Genomic DNA, 21,942 nt, shown 5'->3' with positions numbered 1-21,942 from the left:
CCAAAGGAAGGAATAGCACATAAAGTGCTCAATAAATATATTATTGAATGAATAAAATTATGATCCAAATTACAGATTTCCTACCCATTTTAGAATCATACCCAAATATGAGATATAATAATGATTTATAATAAAGCAATATTTACTTCTATAGTTTATAGCCATTATAGTTACTTAACAATTACACATACATTCTATTTATCTGATTACAAAACAATTCCACATTTTAATTGCTTATTTTTAAAGTATTTCATTTGAAATTTTAAAATTATTTAAAATTAATGAAACAACTGCTATCAAGTGAATAGTCCAGTTTATAGATTAATTTAACTTTGTCAATTAAAATGTTTACTTAAAATATGTATCTATTTGAGATAATTTCTGTGGTTGCATAAATTTGTCTAAAACAGTATAGTTTATTAACAAGCCATCAAGATTACAAAATGGTAAAAATATCATGCCGTAATGTTTTTAAATGAAAGATATGAAGAAAAGAAATCCCATTTATATGGGGGGGGTGAACATTCATAAATTGTTAAAATATCAAATTAAGACTTTTTAAAAAAGATCCAGCACCAAATTTATTACCAGATTAAAGTTTTTCTCTGACTTGTTTATGGTTTTTTAATTTTTAATGTCAAGTTGGATTCAGTTTATAAAGGGAAATTTTAATCAGAATATGGGCATATCATTAAATGAGTTTCTTTTTAACAAGGATCATAAATATAGGAGACAGAATGTGTGGAACTGAATGGCTGCCTTCTATCCAATCCACAATCCTGCCTTTAACATATCATTCATGGATAATTTATTAATAAACACTCCCTGCAACTCAAGATGTTAGCTTAAAAGGTAAACATTTACCTTCTTTATATATATTCTGTATTACCTAGAGTGTATCCACGTTCTTCTTCAAACAAATAATATTTTCAATTTGTATCAACTAATCAGAAAAAAATTCCATTTGCTCTTTTTTGCTGAAAAGTGATCTTAGTGATTTTTAGATATGTGATTTGGGGACATTAGGCAATAAAATGTCTTGTTCAGTACACTGGAGGAATAGTTGTACATATCAAGCTGTGTGGACACTAACAAGAGCATCTGGAGAAGCCAGAGAATTTCAGTGATGACTCTGACAACTGCATCTGATCTTGTGCAGACATTATTCTGGTAAGAGTCCAAAATCTATGGCTGTCAAAGGATGAATAGCGCCATTTTTGGTAAACCACACCTGTGCCCACCTGTACTTTATTACTACTTGTACTGTAACGATCTCACATTACATTGCATTAATTCATAAGGCAGCACCAGCTATTAAACTGTGAGGTACTAAGTGAGTTCAAGAGCAAGGAAAATCTCTTGCCAGAGTTCTAGCACCTTGGACTCAGGAATGTAGCATTTTAAAAGTGCTCACTAAAAGCTCATGGAATATATGAATGCATGAGTGAGTAAATAAAGAAATGAAATAATTTAGTGATGACTTCACATGTCTTCTCAACATGGACCTCCTGGCAGATACCATAGGTATAGGAAGTGTCTCTTTTGGGTACCACATTCTACGGGGAAGCTGATCTCTCAATTATCAGCTGCAGAAAGTAGCGATGACTCTTATGCAGAAAAGAATTCTCCCCATTATAGATGCAGTAATACCTTCATGAAAAATTCCATTTTAGGCTCACTGTTAGGGATTATGTAAAAATGCTTATTTCTAAGCACTCTAATTGGTACTAGCTAGCATATACTGTTTTGTACAAATTATTTATCTATATGCTAATATTTAAAATTGAGCTAATTACTATACGCATTACTCTTTCTATGTGTATTTCTATGTTACTATGTGTATTTCTCTTTCATTTAAAAAATATGAATGGCTACTCAGTATAACTGTCCTTGGTCAGTGATTATCTTTGCATAAGCTGTTAAGCCTGCTAATAATCCCTAACCTATAGGAGAGACACCAATAACAGCCACTAAAAAAGGTAAAAAGTCAAAGATAGAGTAGTCCCAGCAAATAGCTGAAAACAATTTCAGTTCCAGAAAATCCTAAATATATTATGTGAGGTTATCATTTCTCAGAGGCTGTTTCAAGGATTTACAGTGTATGGAATATGCTTCATACAACATCAAATAAATCCAGCTCCATTTAGATTTGTTATCAGTATAAAAATAAATTATTAATGATGTTAAACAAACTGTGTCAAAGTAGGGATCTTCTTGGTGAAATCTGCAAAAACCTACCATATTCCATTGACCATCATTAATAACTTTGCCTCCAGTTGTGATTTTTGTTGTAAATTCATTTTTAAACTGGATTTCAATCTTTCCGTCACGCAGGGCAATCAGGAACCAAGCCGAGCGGTCAAGAGATTCTGCGTACAGGATCACACCTGCTGAATCATATGTCCGGAAATCAAATTCGGCTGAAAATCTAAATAATGGACAAACAGAGAGCCTTAAGAGAGAAATTCGGAAAGCTCAATATATTATGCTTTTTCTCTTATACTAGCAAACAGCAGTATGTTGAAAGAGCCAACTGTTTCTTTCTTTCCTGGAATTAAAGAAAGAGTAGGGCAGAATTAAACTGTTCATGTGTTATTTCTGGTTCCATGTGTTTAAAATCAGGTTATTTAATTTTCTTGCTTATTCTTGGAGTCTTTTTCCCCCGTGAACAGATGCTGTGGTAATTTTTCATCTGTTTTGGCATTTGTTTTGAAGGCACTCTTTTAAATGCTGGAATTCATACACATGTACCAATATTACATATATTCTATCTCTCCTGGAGCTTTTTAATACACTATATAATCTGACATTCTGACATTAAGATTCCTTTTTTTTTTTTTTTTTTGCTGTGTCCGTTAAGTGATTAGTAAAGGATGGTACAATTTCATGATTGGTTTATACATCAAAAGGCCCATTTTCCCTGTGATTTCATATATGTCAGGAAGGAATCAATCACGGAGATATATAAGACCGCATCTGTCTGACTGCAAACATAATTAAGCCTTCCTGTGTGGTAAGAAACGTAAAGTAAAAAACTTTAAAATATATCCGTTAGTTTGATTTCAAAAGCTCTCCAGAGCTCTAACTGTATAAATCACTATACTAGAGCACATGAAAGGACAGCTTAAAAGATGTAGTCTGGCCATGTGCTTGGGGGTATCTGAGCTCTAGGGCAATGACTGTTGCTATTAAGACCCCACGTATATAGGTAGCTATTACAGGGGAAGAAATATCTTAGAAATGCTGCATTAAAAAATAACATGTATTGATTAGTGCCCTAATGACACTGTAATGAGAATCAGCATTAACATTTCCCAGAAACCAGCAAATCAAAATGATTGAAAAAAGACAAACAGGGAATAGAAAAAATAGTTGTGTAACTCTCATCCCTTGAGTTAAGCTAAAATAAAGTTAATTTAAAAGTCAGGACTTCAGATAATTGCCAAGTAAGGCAAGAAAGAATCCCACACCCTTACCTACTAGTAATAGTAATAGGGGCACCATACACAACTTCTAACTTCAAATGGAGCAAAGAAAGGCTCATAAAAAATAAATTTTTTAATCTTTAGAATTCCAAAGAAATATTTAAAAGAGGTCATGTGCAGTAAAGTATGTTGGATAGATAACGATATAGTAGTAATTGACTGAACTAAGATTATTATTATTACTATTTATATTTTTCACTTAGGATGAGGACCTTTATTCTCTTTCATAACCACCACATTTTGCTGATGTCAAACATGTATTATCTTGTCAAAACGCAAATCTGTGTATGCTCAGGATCTCCCAGAAGTTGATCCTATTCTGGAGGTAATTTCCTTCTCTTTGCAAAATCATGCTAACCCAGTAATACAGAGCTGTGTTCTGCATCTTTCTGTCTGGAATATATCAGCATACATTGGGGAACAATTAATTCTTTTTCTGAAGAAGAATGAATTTGTTAACTTTAGGATAGGATAAATATTTGATCATTGGAAACAGCTGAAGGAATTTGCAAAAAGGGGTGGGGGGAGCAACAAAGCACTGGCTATTCTGTGTTGCTGACTCACCAGGTGGCAGTTTATAAAAAATTCATCAAGCTGTACATTTAAGGTATGTGTATATTTCCATATATGTATATATATTATACTTCAATAAAAAGTTTAAATAAATAGGCAATAAATACTGAAAAAATTATTATTTGGCCTATTTGATCCAATGTTAGAGCCCCAACTGAATCACCTGAGCATACCTAAGTCTGCAATAATTTTTTCTCTCTCATTCTCATTATTCTCTTTGCAAAGGAAATGTTGTCCCCAGTCCATGTCACCAGACAATATTATTTGTTCTGAGATGTTAAAAGGAAAACCAGGTCTTGGTGGGTAACAGTATTGAACGAGGGGCGCCTGGGTGGCTCAGTCGTTAAGCATCTGCCTTCAGCTCAGGGCGTGATCCCAGTGTTCTGGAATTGAGCCCCGCATCAGGCTCCTCCACTGGGAGCCTGCCTCTTCCTCTCCCACTCCCCTGCTTGTGTTCCCTTTCTCACTGGCTGTCTCTCTGTCAAATAAATAAATAAAAGCTTAAAAAAAAAAAGAGTATTGAAGGAGCACAATTATATCAGTGAATTTTAGAATACAGTTCAGCTTCTGTTCCTTCTTTAGTCAGACTACTGGATTCTGAGTTTTGATCTCTGGTCTCTGCTATCAACTATTTGGCTTGGAACAAGAAATGTCATAGCATGCGGATGGAGTTAAGATGGCGGAGGAGTAGGGGACCCCTTTTTCAGCCGGTCCCCTAAGTCGAGCTGGATAGGTACCAGGCCAGCCTGAACATCCACAGAATCAGCCTGAGATGCAGGAAGATACATCTGGATCTCTACAAATCTCCAGTATTGAGGTACGAAGCGGGCAGCCGGGAAACCACACACAGATATCGGAAGATAAACGGAAGGGGGAGGGAGCCACCGCGTTCGGGCGCTGGGAAGCGGTAGCCACTTGCACAGGGGAGCGGGCGGACTCGGAGACCTGCACCTGCGAGAGAGCAGACTGAGACCATGAGCCGGGGAACGCAGGCGACCAGTCTGAGGGCCGGAGCTCCGGAGCGCTCGGGGGTGGCTGGCTCGGAGCACGCGGGGGTGGCTGGCGGCTGGCGGCGTTAGAAACACAAAGGACAGAGACATGCTGGCCCTGGAAGTGAGGGCAGGGACGCCGGGTATGGGGTGCACATCCCGGGACGCTGCAGGGTTGAGCAGCACCAACAGAAACAGAGTTAAAGTGGCCAGAACATCAGTGGAGAACGGTCCGCGATCCCTCTGTTCTGAGACAGAGGCTGAGATTCAGCCACTGCTGCTCTGACTCTCAGAAGAGGCACAGCAAACCGCCAGGGAAAGCCGCCAGAGAACAAAAGCCTGGAAATACCAGCTCACAGCGTGCCCATCCCCATCCCCCCTTGCAGGGGACACGGAGACTCTACCCAAAAAGGGGTGCCTGAGTATCGGCGCGGCAGGCCCCTCCCCCAGAAGGCAGGCTGAAAAGTCAAGAAGCCCACATCCCTAAGATCCCTATAAAACAAATGTGCACTGCCTGGGTCCCGGTCAATAATTTGGGCTCTGGGCAACCCCGCAACCTCTCCTCATCAGAATGACGAGAAAGACAAATCCCCCCCAAGCAAAGAAAAGACAATGAGTCTGTGGCCTCTGCCACAGAACTAATGGATATGGATATAACCAAATTATCAGAAATGGAATTCAGAGTAACAATGGTCAAGATGATGTGTAGACTTGAAAAAAGTATTAACGAAAATGTTAAAGAGAATATAGAATCTCTAAGGGCGGAAATGAGAGCGAATTTGGCAGAAATTAAAAATTCTATGAGCCAAATGCAGTCAAACGAGAGGCTCTGATGGCCAGGGTGAATGAGGCAGAACGACAAATTGGCGAATTGGAGGATGGGTTAGTAGAAGAAAAAACTAAAATAAAATCTGGACTCAAAAAAATCCACACACAGGAATGTAGGTTACGGGAGATTACTGACTCAATGAAACGTTCCAATATCAGAATCATCGGCATCCCTGAGGGGGTGGAGAAAAACAGAGGTCTAGAAGAGATATTTGAACAAATTGTAGCTGAAAACTTCCCTAATCTAGCAAGGGAAACAAGCATTCGTGTCCAAGAGGCAGAGAGGACCCCTCCCAAGCTCAACCACGACAAACCCACGCCACGTCACGTCATAGTGCAATTCGCAAATATTAGATCCAAGGATACAGTATTGAAAGCGGCCAGGGCAACAAAATTTCTCACGTACCAAGGCAAAGGTATCAGAATTACGTCAGACCTGTCTACACAGACCTGGAATGAGAGAAAGGGTTGGGGGGGCATTTATAAAGCTCTTTCAGAGAAAAACATTCAGCCAAAAACCCTCTATCCAGCAAGGCTGTCATTCAGAATGGATGGAGAAATAAAGACCTTCCAGAATCGCCAGTCATTAACCAATTTCGTAACCACGAAACCAGCCCTACAGGAGATATTAAGGGGGGTTCTATAAAAGTAAAAAGGCCCCAAGAGTGATACAGAACAGAAAGTCACAATCTATAGAAACAAAGACTTTACTGGCAACATGGCATCATTAAAACCATCTCTCTCAATAATCAGTCTCAATGTAAATGGCCTAAATGCTCCCATAAAGTGCCACAGGGTTGCACATTGGATAAAAAGACATGACCCATCCATTTGCTGTCTACAAGAGACTCATTTTGAACCTAAAGATACATCCAGACTGAAAGTAAAGGGATGGAATACCATCTTTCACGCCAATGGACCTCAAAAGAAAGCTGGGGTAGCGATTCTCATATCAGACAGATTGGATTTTAAACTAAAGACTACAGTTAGAGACACAGAAGGGCACTATATTATTCTTAAAGGATGTATCCAACAAGTGGATATGACAATTATAAATATATATGCCCCCACCAGGGGAGCAGCAAGATACACAAGCCAACTCTTAACCAGAATAAAGAGACATATAGATTAAAAATACGTTAATAGTAGGGGACCTCAACACTCCACTATCAGCAACAGACAGAAAACCGGAGAAGAAAACCAACATAGAAACAAGAGCTTTGAATGCATACTTGACGAGTTGGACCTCATAGATATATATAGAACACTACACCCCAGAACCAAAGAATATTCATTCTATTCTAATGCCCATGGAACATTCTCAAGAATAGACCATGTTCTGGGACACAAAACAGGTCTCAACCGATAACAAAAGACTGAAATTATCCCCTGCATATTCTCAGACCACAATGCTCTGAAATTGGAACTCAACCACAAGGAAAAAATTGGAAGAAACTCAAACACTTGGAGACTAAGAACCATCTTGCTCAGGAATGACTCGATAAACCAGGAAATCAAAAATCAATGTAAACAATTTATGGAGACCAACGAGAATGAAAACACAACGGTCCAAAACCTATGGGATACTGCAAAGGCAGTCCTAAGGGGGAAATACATAGCCATCCAAGCCTCACTCAAAAGAATAGAAAAATCTAAAATGCAGTTTTTATATTCTCACCTCAAGAAGCTGGAACAGCAACAGAGGGACAGGCCTAATCCACTCACAAGGAAGCAGTTGACCAAGATGAGAGCAGAAATCAATGAATTAGAAACCAGAAGTACAGTAGAGCAGATCAACAGGACTAGAAGCTGGTTCTTTGAGAGAATCAATAAAATTGACAAACCGCTGGTAAGACTTATCCAAAAGAATAGAGAGAGGACCCAAATTAATAAAATTATGAATGAAAAAGGAGAGGTCACGACCAACACCAATGAAATTGGAAGGATTATTGGAAGCTTTTATCAACAGCTATATGCCAATAAATTAAGCAATCTGCAAGAGATGGAGGCCTTCCTGGAAACCTATAAACTACCAAAACTGAAACAGGAAGAAATTGATTTTTTAAACAGGCCAATTAATTATGAAGAGATTGAATCAGTGATAAACAACCTTCCAAATAACAAAACTCCAGGCCCAGATGGTTTTCCTGGGGAATTCTACCAAACATTCTAAGAAGAAATAATACCTTTTCTCCCAAAGCTATTTCAAAAAATAGAAACAGAAGGAAAGCTACCAAACTCATTCTATGAGGCCAATATTACCTTGATCCCCAAACCAGGCAAAGACTCCATCAAAAAAGAGAATTACAGACCGATTTCCCTAATGAATATGGATGCCAAAATCCTCAACAAGATCCTGGCTAATAGAATCCAACAGTACATTAAAAGGATTATCCATCATGACCAAGTGGGATTCATACCTGGGATGCAAGCGTGGTTCAACATTCACCAATCGATGAGCGTGATACATCATATCAACAAGAAAAGACTCAGGAACCATATGATCCTCTCAATTGATGCAGAAAAAGCATTTGACAAAATACAGCATCCTTTCCTGATTAAAACCCTTCAGAGTGTAGGAATAGAGGGTACATTTCTCAATCTCATAAAAGCCATCTATGAAAAGCCTACAGCAAATATTATTCTCAATGGGGAAAAGCTGGAAGCCTTTCCCTTAAGATCAGGAACACGACAAGGATGCCCACTCTCGCCACTATTATTCAACATAGTACTAGAAGTCCTTGCAACAGCAATCAGACAACAAAAAGGGATCAAAGGTATCCAAATCGGCAAAGAAGAAGTCAAGCTGTCTCTCTTCGCAGATGACATGATACCCTATATGGAAAACCCAAAAGAATCCACTCCCAAACTATTAAAAGTTATAGAGCAATTCAGTAATGTGGCGGGATACAAAATCAATGCTCAGAAATCAGTTGCATTTCTATACACGAATAATGAGACTAAAGAAAGAGAAATTAGGGAATCCATCCCATTTACAATAGCACCAAAAACCATACGATACCTTGGAATTAACTTAAGCAGAGATGTAAAGGATCTATATTCTAGAAACTATAAATCACTCTTGAAAGACATTGAGGAAGACACAAAAAGATGGAAAAATATTCCATGCTCATGGATCGGAAGAATTAACATAGTTAAAATGTTCATGCTACCCAGAGCAATCTACACTTTCAATGCTATCCCGATCAAAATACCAATGACATTTTTCAAAGAACTGGAACAAACAGTCCTTAAATTTGTATGGAACCAGAAAAGGCCCCGAATCTCCAAGGAACTGTTGAAAAGGAAAAACAAAGCTGGGGGCATCTTGTTGCCGGATTTTGAGCTGTACTACAAAGCTGTGATCACAAAGACAGCATGGTACTGGCACAAAAACAGACACATAGACCAATGGAACAGAATAGAGAACCCAGAAATGGACCCTCGGCTCTTTGGGCAACTAATCTTTGATAAAGCAGGAAAAAACATCCGGTGGAAAAAAGACAGTCTCTTCAATAAATGGTGCTGGGAAAATTGGACAGCTACATGCAAAAGAATGAAACTTGACCACTCTCTCACACCATACACAAAAATAAACTCCAAATGGATGAAAGACCTCGATGTGAGACAGGAATCCATCAAAATCCTAGAGGAGAACATAGGCAGCAACCTCTAGGACCTTTTTCATGACACATCTCCAAAGGCAAGAGGAACAAAAGATAAAATGAACTTCTGGGACTTCATCAAGATAAAAAGTTTCTGCACAGCCAAGGAAACAGTCAAAAAAACTAAGAGGCAGCCCACGGAATGGGAGAATATATTTGCAAATGACACTACAGATAAAAGACTGGTATCCAAGATCCACAAAGAACTTCTCAAACTCAATATACGAGAAACAAATAAACAAATCAAAAAATGGGCAGAAGATATGAACAGATACTTTTCCAATGAAGACATACAAATGGCTAACAGACACATGAAAAAATGTTCAAAATCATTAGCCATCAGGGAAATTCAAATAAAAAACCACACTAAGATACCACCTTATGCCAGTGAGAATGGCAAAAATAGACAAGGCAAGAAACAACAGTTGTTGGAGAAGATGTGGAGAAAGGGGATCCCTCCTACATTGTTGGTGGGAATGCAAGTTGGTACAGCCACTCTGGAAAACAATGTGCAGGTCCCTTAAAAAGTTAAAAATTGAGCTACCCTATGATCCAGCCATTGCACTACTGGGTATTTACCCCAAAGATACAGACGTAGTGAAGAGAAGGGCCATATGCACCCCAATGTTCATAGCAGCATTGTCCACAATAGCCAAAGTGTGGAAGGAACCGAGATGCCTTTCAACAGATGACTGGATTAAGAAGTTGTGGTCCATATATACAATGGAATATTACTCAGCTATCAGAAAGAACGATTTCTCAACATTTGCTGCAACATGGACGGCACCGGAGGAGATAATGCTGAGTGAAATAAGTCAAGCAGAGAAAGACAATTATCATATGATTTCTCTCATCTATGGAACATAAGAACTAGGAAGATCAGTAGGGGAAGAAAGGGATACAGAAAGGGGGGTAATCAGAAGAGGGAATGAAGCATGAGAGACTATGGACTCTGAGAAACAAACTGAGGGCCTCAGAGGGGAGGGGGGTGGGGGAATGGGATAGACTGGTGATGGGTAGTAAGGAGGGCACGTATTGCATGGTGCACTGGGTGTTATACGCAACTAATGAATCATCGAACTTTACATCGGAAACCGGGGATGTACTGTATGGTGATTAACATAATATAATAAAAAAAATAAAAAAAAAAGAATACAGTTCAATGTTCCTTAATGATGCAAAGTCTATGAATTTAGTTGAATTATTCAATGAATAGTCATTCATATATCTAATGAATTAAATTGCATGTATGCACGCTTATCTGATTAAAATGTTTTAAAATATGGACTCTATAATCAGTCACAAATAAGTTTCCTTTCCATTACTTCAACAAAACTCCAATTTCTTTTTTCTAGTTCCAACCACGTATGACTCTGAGAATATCTGGTAATTAAATCGTAACTCTAAAATACAAACAACTATTCTTTCCCTAGAGGCAACCTAACTGTAGGAATAACAGAAACGGTACTCGGTCAATTAAAATCATGTGATGTGTTCCTTTAAAATACCACCTAAGCAATCTTATGAATTTTCCTTAGTGATTATGAATAGAACTATATTCTAAAGGCAATACTGAGCATTTTCTCATTAGTTTTTATATCACAAAAGAAGAAGAATAGAAATTTCACAAATATATTAAATCTACTTTCCCAACTTGTTAGTAAAAATGTATTCACTAGAAAAGAGAGGAGGATGTATGAAGGTAAAATGATCATTGGGGAAGGTTAGCCTAGCATGCCCCAAATGATTCTAGCATGACAATTACATGTGTGAAGGGGTAAATCACCTTTAGGGTTCCCCAAATCATCTGATTGATAATATCCCTCAATTATCTAATTGGAAATGCAATCTCATACATTTCAAACCTTTTCAGTTATTTCTCTTCTGTCGTTACCTCTTTACCTCTAGAGATTATCACTGACATTGGTACCTCACCTGGTGATTTCTGGCAAACGAAACTTTAAATATAAAACCACGCCTACAAATTGCTCTGCCAAGTGAAGTAATTCATAATTTTTGTCAAGGTTCAAGGGAAGGCATACTGGAACAGCCTGGAGAAAAGGAAACAAAACAAAGAAACAAAATGCATAGGTTATTGCTTGCTATTTGTGTCAGGTTAGACATCCCTTTCTCTGATTCCTAATGGTCTTGTCAAATGTGTCCTCTGTGATACGTTAATTAAATTAAGAACACCCTTGGTAATAAAGCAACATCCTTTACTTCCTTATATAGTCCATTAGTATAAATTCCCACAACACGTGTTTGAAAAAGTCTTGCTCAATCTATGTGGCTTATATTTTTGTCCTTACTATTTCCTTTGCAAATCTCAGCCCAAAACACAACCTTCTTCTTGCAGTAACAACATATATCTCTTTAATTAACTGCAGTTCTGATGCCTTCTAAGAATTACATTGGAAAAAAATTTTGGAGTCAGAAATCATGGAAGAATTAGTATACCAGTAAGTAGCAGCTCATACATTCACTCATTCACTTATTAAAGAAGTTCTGAACAAAAATGTATCATCTAGATAATAAAGGTGAGGTAGGGAGGCTGAAGGCACTCTATTTTAGAAACACTCCTGTTTACTATTTTAGAAACACTCAGCCCTATTTACTCATGTTCTGTATTTCACCTCGTGTCTGCGTAAAAACCAAAGCAGCTATATTCCCACTCTAGGGGGGGAAACAAGAAAGTTAATCATTCTCTGAGTTTTGTCCTAGGCCCCAAACACCCGATAACATCTAAGAAGAGCTGGACCCCAAACATGCTCTAGGACATTAGCTCCGAACAAACCTCAGCTGACACTGGCATCACACCCCCTACCTTTGATGATTTACAAAATAATACCTATTACTCACCTATCACTTGCCTTTGATGGGACCCTACCCTGGATTCCTGAAGGAATATATTACCTTGGACCCCTTTCCAGTATAAACTCCTAGCCCTAAATAATGAAGAGACTCATTCTCTTTTCCTTTCTGAGTCCCCCAGACACTCTGTCTGCTATACTCTGTCATTCACACTATTCAATAAACTCCACTTTCACTTTCCTTGGCTTGCATTTGATTTCTATCCTGTAGGAAGCCAAGGAACCTCTTGGCTGGTCCTGTGGGAACTCCCCCACCCCACCTCCCCAGGTTCTCAGACGCAGACTGCCTGCATCAAAGGAAATGCTAGAAATCCTAGATGGGATAAATATAAATTAAGATACCATGTTAGTCTCCAAAGAATTTAGAAAAAAGTGATTCGGAGTCATTAAAGTTAATACCAAGTATTTTTTTCTAAGAGTAAAAGCAAACATTAAAACAGAAAGCTTTTTAGGGATACGTTCTTGGGCATACATATAGGGATATTCAGGGGGGATCTGTGTACATGGCACTGTATTAAATCAAGGTCCAGAAACAACATCTCATTTCCTCTTAGAATTTCAATACATCTATTCCAAGGTAGATGGTGATGTGTAACTACTACAAATACTAATATAGTAAAAGACTAAATTACAAAATAGACATTCACACACATGGCATTCAATTAAGTACAGTCGAAGTTATTGCGTATGCCAAATATCTCACCTTACCTTCCTCTACCAAGTAGGTGGCATTTATTGAATGTGACATTTTTGGACATACACAGTTTTGTCCTAGTAACAGATACAGAGGTATGTGAACACACATGATTAAATCAGCATTTAGGTGGTTTTTGCTTTGTTTTGTTTTTTACTGTCTGCCTCATAATCCTGTAACATTTTACCTTCCCTTGTGAAAAGGGATGCAAGAGTTGGACTAATAATCACTAACACATGATCCTTACATACAGGAAAAAAAGCTGTACATGTTGACCTATTTATTTCAATGAAGGAAAAAATACCCCCAACATTCAATTCTTGGATCAATTCTGAATTAAATCCAAGTAATTAAAAGCAAGTTTGAGAGATACAGATTAACAAAATTGACCTCTCTGAATTTTGACATACTTAAACCCCACTAAATTCTAATCTGACAGTTATTTCCACCTGAGATTTTATGAGCACTCTTGCAAGAACTGACATGCCAAAGTGCGATTAAACTTGTCAGAGAGGGATAAGGGAAAGTACACAGAAGAAGATGTTTCTGCTAGGGTTTCTATGTAAGATTTTTTCTCCCAAAGGGAAGTATAAACCTCAGCTTTTCTTAATTTTTTAAATATGCATACACATTGTATTCTGTAAATGCACAGCCTTACAGATGAGCACTTTCTAAACTATGACACTGCAGTCATTTTTTTAAACCTAGTCACTAATTATCCCCAATATTTATAGCTTACATGACCAAAATTAGTAATTAGATTGTGACTCATAGCCTGCTAGACCTATAGCAATTATTAGAGAACATCTGTATTTTCCTGGGGTGCCTGGGTGGCTCAGTTAATTAAGCGTCCGACTCTTGATTTTGGCTCAGGTCATGATCTCAGGGTCATGAGATGGAACCCCTCGTGGGAGTCTGCTTGAAATTCTTTCTTTCCCTCTCTCTCTGTCCCTCCTGTGCTCGAGCTCTCTCTCAAAATAAATGAATAAATCTTTTTTTTTTTAATGCACCTTTTCTTAGAACATCTGCATTTTCCTGACTTACCTCAGCTATGTGGAAGTACGTACCTCAGTTTCTCATTTTAGAAAAGAGATGGTAAGTTTAGCATCGCAAAATGTTACCTCACAGCTCTTGTGATCTTGGGCAAGTTTGAATCCTTTTTTTCCATCACAATAACAAGAGTAACCTCCAGGGTAATTGACACAAAGTTGAGCACACATGTTCTCAGAGCATTCGTCCACATCTGGGGTAAAAGAGAACACAGATCTTAATATCTTCAAAATGTTCAATCCAATAGGAGTATTCTGATTTTAGTGTAAGATAATCAATGATAATAGGAGTGCCTGGGTAGCTTAGTTGGCTGAGCATTTGACTCTTTATTTCAGCTCAGATCATGATCTCAGGGTCTTGAGATCGAGCCCCGCCTGCATCAGAAACCACGCTCAGAGGCGAGTTTGCTGAGATTTTCTCCCTCTGCCCCTCCCCCTTGTGCTTGCTCACTCTCTCAAATAAAATAAATAAAAGATAATCAGTGATACTAGATTCTTAGTAAAAGAAATCTCTGTGACATGAAATCCCATTTCAACACTTGGCATGGAAATTTAAATGAATTACAAGTGTAATTTCCATATATGTACACAAGTGAAACAACAAATTTAATATATAACTTTCAGTAATAAATAATTAATAAAAATGTAACAAATATACTAATTTCCAATTTTTGTATTTGAAGGAAAAAAGACTGAAAGTCTCAAGGTAACTGTCTTTTCTAACTAACTGAATTCCATTGAGACTGCCTACCAATTATTTGCTCTGAAGAAAAGAAAGGGAAGAGTAAGGAAGGGAGAGGAGAGGAGGGAAGAGAGGGGAAGGGGAAAAAATCCCTTTTAACTGAAGGTTAATATAATCAGGTATTACATAATATCAAGAACATTTGACATTCCATAATGCAGTGATTGACAGTAACAATAAATTTAAGGATGTCTCTTTATTTCTTATCATTTAAAAAAGAAAAATTTGCTATTACCTCCCATATTGTGAAATATATTTAGTCCTGTCCTTGCCCCGTATTCAAGAAAATCATCCTTGAAAAGTTGTAATAACATGCTTCAGCTAAAGTCTACTTCAGAGCTACATGAGATCCTTGATATTTTCAATGCACGCACCCTGCAATCTTTGAGAATTCCCAAGTACAGAAATGCATGCATTCGTAGCATATAAATTCCCCCATAAAATGCCTCAAAATACAACTGCAAAATTAGTGATCCCTTAGCATTAAAATTAAATTGCAGATAATTAAAGTAATATGAATACTGTACCTATGTGTCATAGATACCTCTTTTTTTAAAAATCTGTCATTCATTGAATAAAACTACAATATACATGCTGAAGTTGGCTAATAATAAATCTGAGTATTATCACAGTAATTTCTATCTGGAATTGTGGGCGAACAGAAATGGTGTGTGGAGGGGATATTTTTTGGTGAGTGTATAGGGGGTAAAACATCAAAATATCAAGAGGAGCAGATTTATTTGAAAAAAACCTACTCTAAAATTACTGTTGATTTAGGCAAATTCCTAGAGACAGAAATTAGATTAAAGGTTATCTCCCAAAAAGTAGATAGAGACAGAAAGTAGATTAGAGTTTGGGAGATGGAGGAGGGGAAATTTATTGCTTAATGGTTACAGAGTTCTGTTTGGAATGATGAAAAACTTTTGGAAACAGAGAACCGTAATGGCTCCATAACCATGTGAAAGTAATTAATGTCACTGAACTGTACCCTTAAAAATTGTTAAAAGGGTACATTATATATATATATATATACACACACATATATATATATACACACATATGTATATATATAGTCATACTAAAAAATCACTATTGATTAGTTTAAGTCATGATATTAAATTTGTCTTGAAATGTTTAAAAATTTAGAGGAGGATATGAGCTGATTTGCATATTTATCTATGATAAAAAAAAAATCCCCCTAATACCTCCATGCTACATACACACTTGGCAGCACTCTCTGGGCCAAGTGAGTCCAAAGGGCCCTCCCAAATCCACAGGCACTGACAGTACTCATCAATACTTCTCAAATTTCTAGAGCTCAGTTATCATTTAATTATGACAAGATTTTTCTTTTGTATGTATTTAATTATAATAAAACTATGTCATTTCCTATTTAAGAATAAATGATATACTGATACAGGGGCGCCTGGGTGGCACAGCGGTTAAGCGTCTGCCTTCGGCTCACGGTGTGGTCCCGGCGTTATGGGATCGAGCCCCACATCAGGCTCCTCTGCTACGAGCCTGCTTCTTCCTCTCCCACTCCCTCTGCTTGTGTTCCCTCTCTCGCTGGCTGTCTCTATCTCTGTCAAATAAATAAATAAAATCTTTAAAAAAAAATGATATACTGATACATGCACAGAAAATTATTCAAAAGTTGGTATAAAACTGAAGGTTTCTAACCATCCATGTACATCCATGTGATTTTTAAACTCGTCTTTCTTTCATATGTGTATGTTTTTCCTTTCAGGTTGAAATTCTTTTTATCTTTGAATGTTATTTAAATGATGCAAATGTGTGTTTATTTTGCTTTTATCATATATGGGAGGTGTCTGGTTCGTAAGTAGCTTAGAGGACAAACACAGTGCATAACACTAAACTTAAAGACCATGTGTCTTACACACTTTTGCTCTGGAAGGAAGCCAACAACTACCCAATCAGCCAAGCTTTGTCATGGAGCTTGCCATCCTAGGAAATCTGACTGGATGTCAAACAGAACCAATGCTTCTAATCTCAAATCAAGGCTCACACCTACCCTCTCCACCATCAATAATGATACCGTCACAACTCTACCTTCACAAGACTTTAATACGGGATTGTATTTGTAGCCTTCAGCACATTCACACTCAAAGTCTCCTGGGATGTTCTTACACACAGCTGTGCCACAAATGTCTGGCATTACGGAGCATTCATCCACATCTATAAATGAAACCAATAAATTAAAAAAACATTTTTCCCATACCAGAGGATACTAGCAAAGAATGCTTGGTTTGTGTTTCCTGGATCTAGTTTAATATACATAATGAGACAACAGTGTGGCCTGGGAATAACAAAATTTTAAATCTATCATCACGTTTTAGTTTACTAAACATGATTTCTTCATACAAACATATAGGGAATTTGATGTTTGCTATGTTCTTTATAGTTATGTAAAAGAAGGAGAGGGCTTTAGCTATTTTCTTATCTACCAAGTTACATTACATGAATAAATGGGAGAAAAGATTCACCATATTCTTAACATATATCTCTAAATTCGTGTTTTTGAAGTATGTTCTTAAAAGTAGATTCACTCTGTATCATCGCAAATGCAAAGTGGCTCATCAGTCATGTTGTCCTTTGGAAATGGACAGTAGCTAAATCTGCATACAATTATTGCTGGCTAAAGTATTCAAGAGTGACTCAGATTTAAAAAGGAATTAAGTAAGGTCTCTACGTATTTATAAAATTCCAATACAAATTTTAGTGCTAAATTAATATCCAGAAATTTCAGATGCATTTATTACGTTACATGGTGCAGTAGGAAACAAAATATTGATTGCAACTAGTCACTAGATAAAAGCATCCGAGAGAAAAACAAAACAAGTGACTGAAATAGTTCAATGGAGATGTAATTATTAGTGAATTTTTCTCATCTGTGCTCTCTGGAGACAGCAAAGTTCAGAATGGAAAATATATTTTCTACTCTATAAAACTGAGAGTTTAATTTTTCCACAGACTAATGACCAAAATTTCAGACATTACTCTATTTTAAAAAGCATGAACAGAAATAACTGAATCAATTCCTGTATAAGGGAATCCTCCTATATCATGACTGTATCAATGTCAATATCCTGCGTGTGATATTGTACTACAGTTTTATAAAATGTTACTATTGGGGGAACTCTACAAAGAGTACATGGGATCTCTTTCTATAATTTCTTACAATGGCATGTGAATCTCCAATGACATCAAATAAAATATTCATTTTTTTAAAAAGAGCTAAAAAAGCCGTATTTTAAAAGAAAGTGAAAACATATGACTTAAAATTATTTGGTTTGAGGCATTCTGCAGAGCATTATTTAAATCATATGAGCTCAGGTTATAGCACATTGATTTTATTACTCTACACTGACATCTAAAGTCTGATGAAAAGTTGTATTCTTGCATTTGTAGACAATTACTGGCAACTTGATCTCAAGCATATCCACATCTTGGCAAAGGCCCTACTGTAATAGTTGTATACGTATTCTTCTATCACCTAGTTCATGAATAAAGTCTGTGTAAATGAAGTATACAAGAACATATGCTGTAGTCATCAGGGACATTCTTGTGTGTAAGAGGACTTACACATAATACATAATTTATGTACATGTGTATTAACTCAATGGATAAGAATTAAATGCCTTTAAACTAAAAATATAAGTCACAACTTCTTTAGAACAGACCACTCAAGTATTTAAATGCAGAAGTATGAATGGGTATTTGCTTATAGAATGCATATGGTATCCTGCATTATGATGGTTTTCTATAATGTGTTCTAACAGTATTGGTACTCTCAATTTCTAACCTCAAACAGACCTTCAAATAGGTAGACAAGAAAGATGTGTGGTCAGAAATTGGATAATGGTTTAGGAGAAATTGTTAGTTAATGCAGTTCACTGCAGAGTCATTTAACGGCACTTTAAATAATTACGGTAAATTATACTATACTAAACACTATAGCACAGTTAGGGACAGAACATCCCTTGAATATGAATTCAATTTGGGGATTTCCCAAAGCACATATGAATAGAATTGAACAAGGACACTTTATGTTTTAACTTACTGTATTTTTCCACCTCATAGCAAAAAGGAGAGGGACAAGAAGGGAGGGAGGGAGAGAGGGAGGGAGGAAGGGAGGGAGAAATTATTTCCAATTTCTAAAGGTAAAACTTAACTCCGGGCTGGAAAATTTCATCTTTAGTCATCTACATGTAGCACAAATATTTGAAGATTTAATTATAGCAGTTCAAATAGTCAAATAGAAAGGACAATAGGCAGAGGGAAAAAGAGTCAAAATTGAAGGGAAACATAAGGACAAAGGAAAACAAAGGAAATACACTAGTAAAATGACTTATTGTGAATAGAAGCTAAACTGAAAGGGATTATTTAAGTCTGAAGAAAGAAAAAAATAGTTATGACCAATGAGGAGATGTTAAATGTATAAAGAGAAAGAAAACTATTCCTTCATCTTTCCCAAAACCACAAAGGAGATAAGGTGCAAGAAGAAAGGTTTATATTGGATATCTGACAGGTATACCTAACAAGGAAATATGAAATACAGTGGAAGAGGTTATTAAGGATTATGATGGATTACTTTGTATAGCTGTTTATCTTATTGGAATAAAGGAAATATTAGAGTGTCTAAAAAAATAAAAACAATGATTTTGCAAAGACTCTAGTAAGCACGGACTTGCACTGAAGCTTCACTTTATCAGCTTTTAATGAAATTCTTTATTCAAATGTGCACATGCACATTTGACGCTAAGAAAACAGTAAAATACTCAATAAATAATAAAATGCAATAAGAAAACAATGAAAAGTTCTATAAATAACAAAATAATCCATAAACATTAAACTAAAAGGCAGTCCCCTAGTATTACAAGGCTTCAAGGTGGGTAATAACGTATATTTATTACAAGAACTTATAACCACAGAGTTCCAAGAATTTCCTGGGGAAATTCCTCTAACTGAACTTTGCTCTCACACAGTAAAAAGCCTTCTTGCTCTTACCTTTGCAGTCCTTCTTATTTAAAAGCATTAAAAAACCACTTTTACAGGAACAGCGGTAACTTCCAGGTGTATTATCACATATCTGGCTGCAACCTCCATTTACATTTGCTGGATCTTTGCATTCATTTATATCTAAGAAGGGAAATATAAATTATTTTTAAAGCAATAAGGCTTTGGAGAACTTTCCAGGAGGCCAACTGAGATGAGTCAGGTGGGTTTAGTATACACACCATATTCACACTTGTCTCCTTGCCAACCTGGTTTACAAATGCAAGTGAATGTAGCTCGGCCATCTTTGCAGCTCTTATATCCATCTTCATTGCATGGCAGAGGACTACATTGGTCTGGAATGGCTGAAGGAGATAGACAGCTATTTAATTTTTACCACATGTCATGGTAGAATTATAAACTCTTTAATAGAAATCCTGTGCACAGAGTCTGTCATCAATGAAAACAATTACAACTCCTTCCCTCAACTAATACTTTGTCATAGAAAAATGAGTCCACTATTTTCTCCTCTATGATCATTAGCCTTGTTTCCCAAACTCCACCTGAGTGAAATCACACAGTATCTGTCTTTCTCTGACGACCTACCTTACTCAGCGTAATATTCGCTAGCTCCATCTACACTGCCACAAATGGCAAAATTTCATTCTTTTTTAAAGAGAGGCAGATCAAGAGGCCAACTCTTTTTTTTTTTTTTTTTTTGCTTACTTAAAGACTTTATTTGTTAGAGAGAGTGGGCGCACAAGCAGGAGGATTGGCAGGCAGAGGGAGAAGCAGGCCCGCCCTCTGAGCAAGGAACCCAATGTGGGACTTGATCCCAACACCCTGGGATCATGACCTGAGCCGAAGGCAGACACTGAACCAACTGAGCCACCCAGGTGTCCCAGGCCAACTCTTAACTATGGAGAATGGGCTGACGATTGGCAGAGGGGAGGTGGGTGGGTGAATGGGTGATGGGGACTAGGGGGGTGCACTCGTTGTGATGAGCACCAGGTGTTGTATGTAGGTGTTGAGTCACTAGATTGTGCACCTGAAACTCATATTGCACTGTATGTTGGCTAATTGGAATTTAAATAAAAATTTTTTTAAAAAAGAAAAATAGTCCATTAGAGAAATCTTTATAATTATTTTGCAAAAGGGAACTACTTTTCTATTTGCAAATATATACAACTCTACAATATATATTTGCAACTGTAATTGTTATTTTTTCATATAAATTACCTTATTTGATCCTTAAAACAATTCAATGTGGCAGGCAGAACAAATAAAACTACTCGGTATCGATAGAAAAAAGAATATGGGACTTCCAATTTGGGCTATGATGAAGTAACATGAACTAGATTTATCTTCCTGCCTTAAATAAATACAACTCTGCTCAAAATACATAAAACAACGGTTTCCAGACACTGGACAATAGGTAGAAGAGAACTGGTGATTCCTAGAGGATGGTCATTTTCTTCATAAAATGTTACAGTACTTTATCACCATCTTAAAAGATATGCCCATTTTTGTATTTGTGGTCTCTCCCCTCACTAGACACTGCAATGGTCCCTTGGTTCCTGCACATTTCCAGACCTGTTTTTCAAGCCTTCCAAGTTAACACTGCAAGTTCCTTCCAACACATTCCCCTTTGCTTAAATTACCCTGAGGAATTTTGTTACATGTTTTAAAAAAAAAATTTTTTAAACCTAATCAAAACCTAATTACCAAATTTTTCAACAAATGTCCTCATAAAATCAATTTTTTTGAAAAGTGGTAATAAACTAGGTATTAGTTAAAATTCTAGAAGACAGGCTAATCAGCAAATATCAAATCATTTTCATATCTGGGACGGCTGGGTGGCTCAGTCGGTTAAGTGGCTGTTTTGGGCTCAGGTCATGATCCTGGGGTCCTGAGACTGATTCCCACAACCAGCTCCTTTCTCAGTGGGGAGCCTGCTTCTCCCTCTGCCTGCAGCTCCCCTTGCCTGTGCACGCTCGCTCTCTCTCTCTGACAAATAAATAAATAAAATCT

General features: G+C 37.1%; 1 protein-coding gene across 1 annotated transcript in view; it reads right to left on the bottom strand.

Moving 5' to 3' along the window:
* The window catches only part of PROS1 (protein S), a 66,265-nt gene that overhangs the window by 15,087 nt on the left and 29,236 nt on the right, over positions 1–21,942 (bottom strand). The window contains exons 5-10 of the mRNA XM_026490997.4: positions 20,154–20,276; positions 19,924–20,055; positions 16,966–17,091; positions 14,226–14,347; positions 11,476–11,591; positions 2,239–2,428 (exon numbers count right to left, since the gene is read on the bottom strand). Coding sequence (XP_026346782.1) covers positions 2,239–2,428; positions 11,476–11,591; positions 14,226–14,347; positions 16,966–17,091; positions 19,924–20,055; positions 20,154–20,276 — 809 coding nt within the window. The remainder of the gene's footprint in view (positions 1–2,238; positions 2,429–11,475; positions 11,592–14,225; positions 14,348–16,965; positions 17,092–19,923; positions 20,056–20,153; positions 20,277–21,942) is intronic.

Source organism: Ursus arctos, unplaced genomic scaffold, assembly GCF_023065955.2.
Source record: "Ursus arctos isolate Adak ecotype North America unplaced genomic scaffold, UrsArc2.0 scaffold_4, whole genome shotgun sequence".
In the NCBI taxonomy this organism is placed as follows: Eukaryota; Metazoa; Chordata; class Mammalia; order Carnivora; family Ursidae; genus Ursus; species Ursus arctos.
The sequence above is the reverse complement of the archived record's forward strand: the minus strand, read 5'-3'. Positions and strand labels throughout refer to the sequence as shown.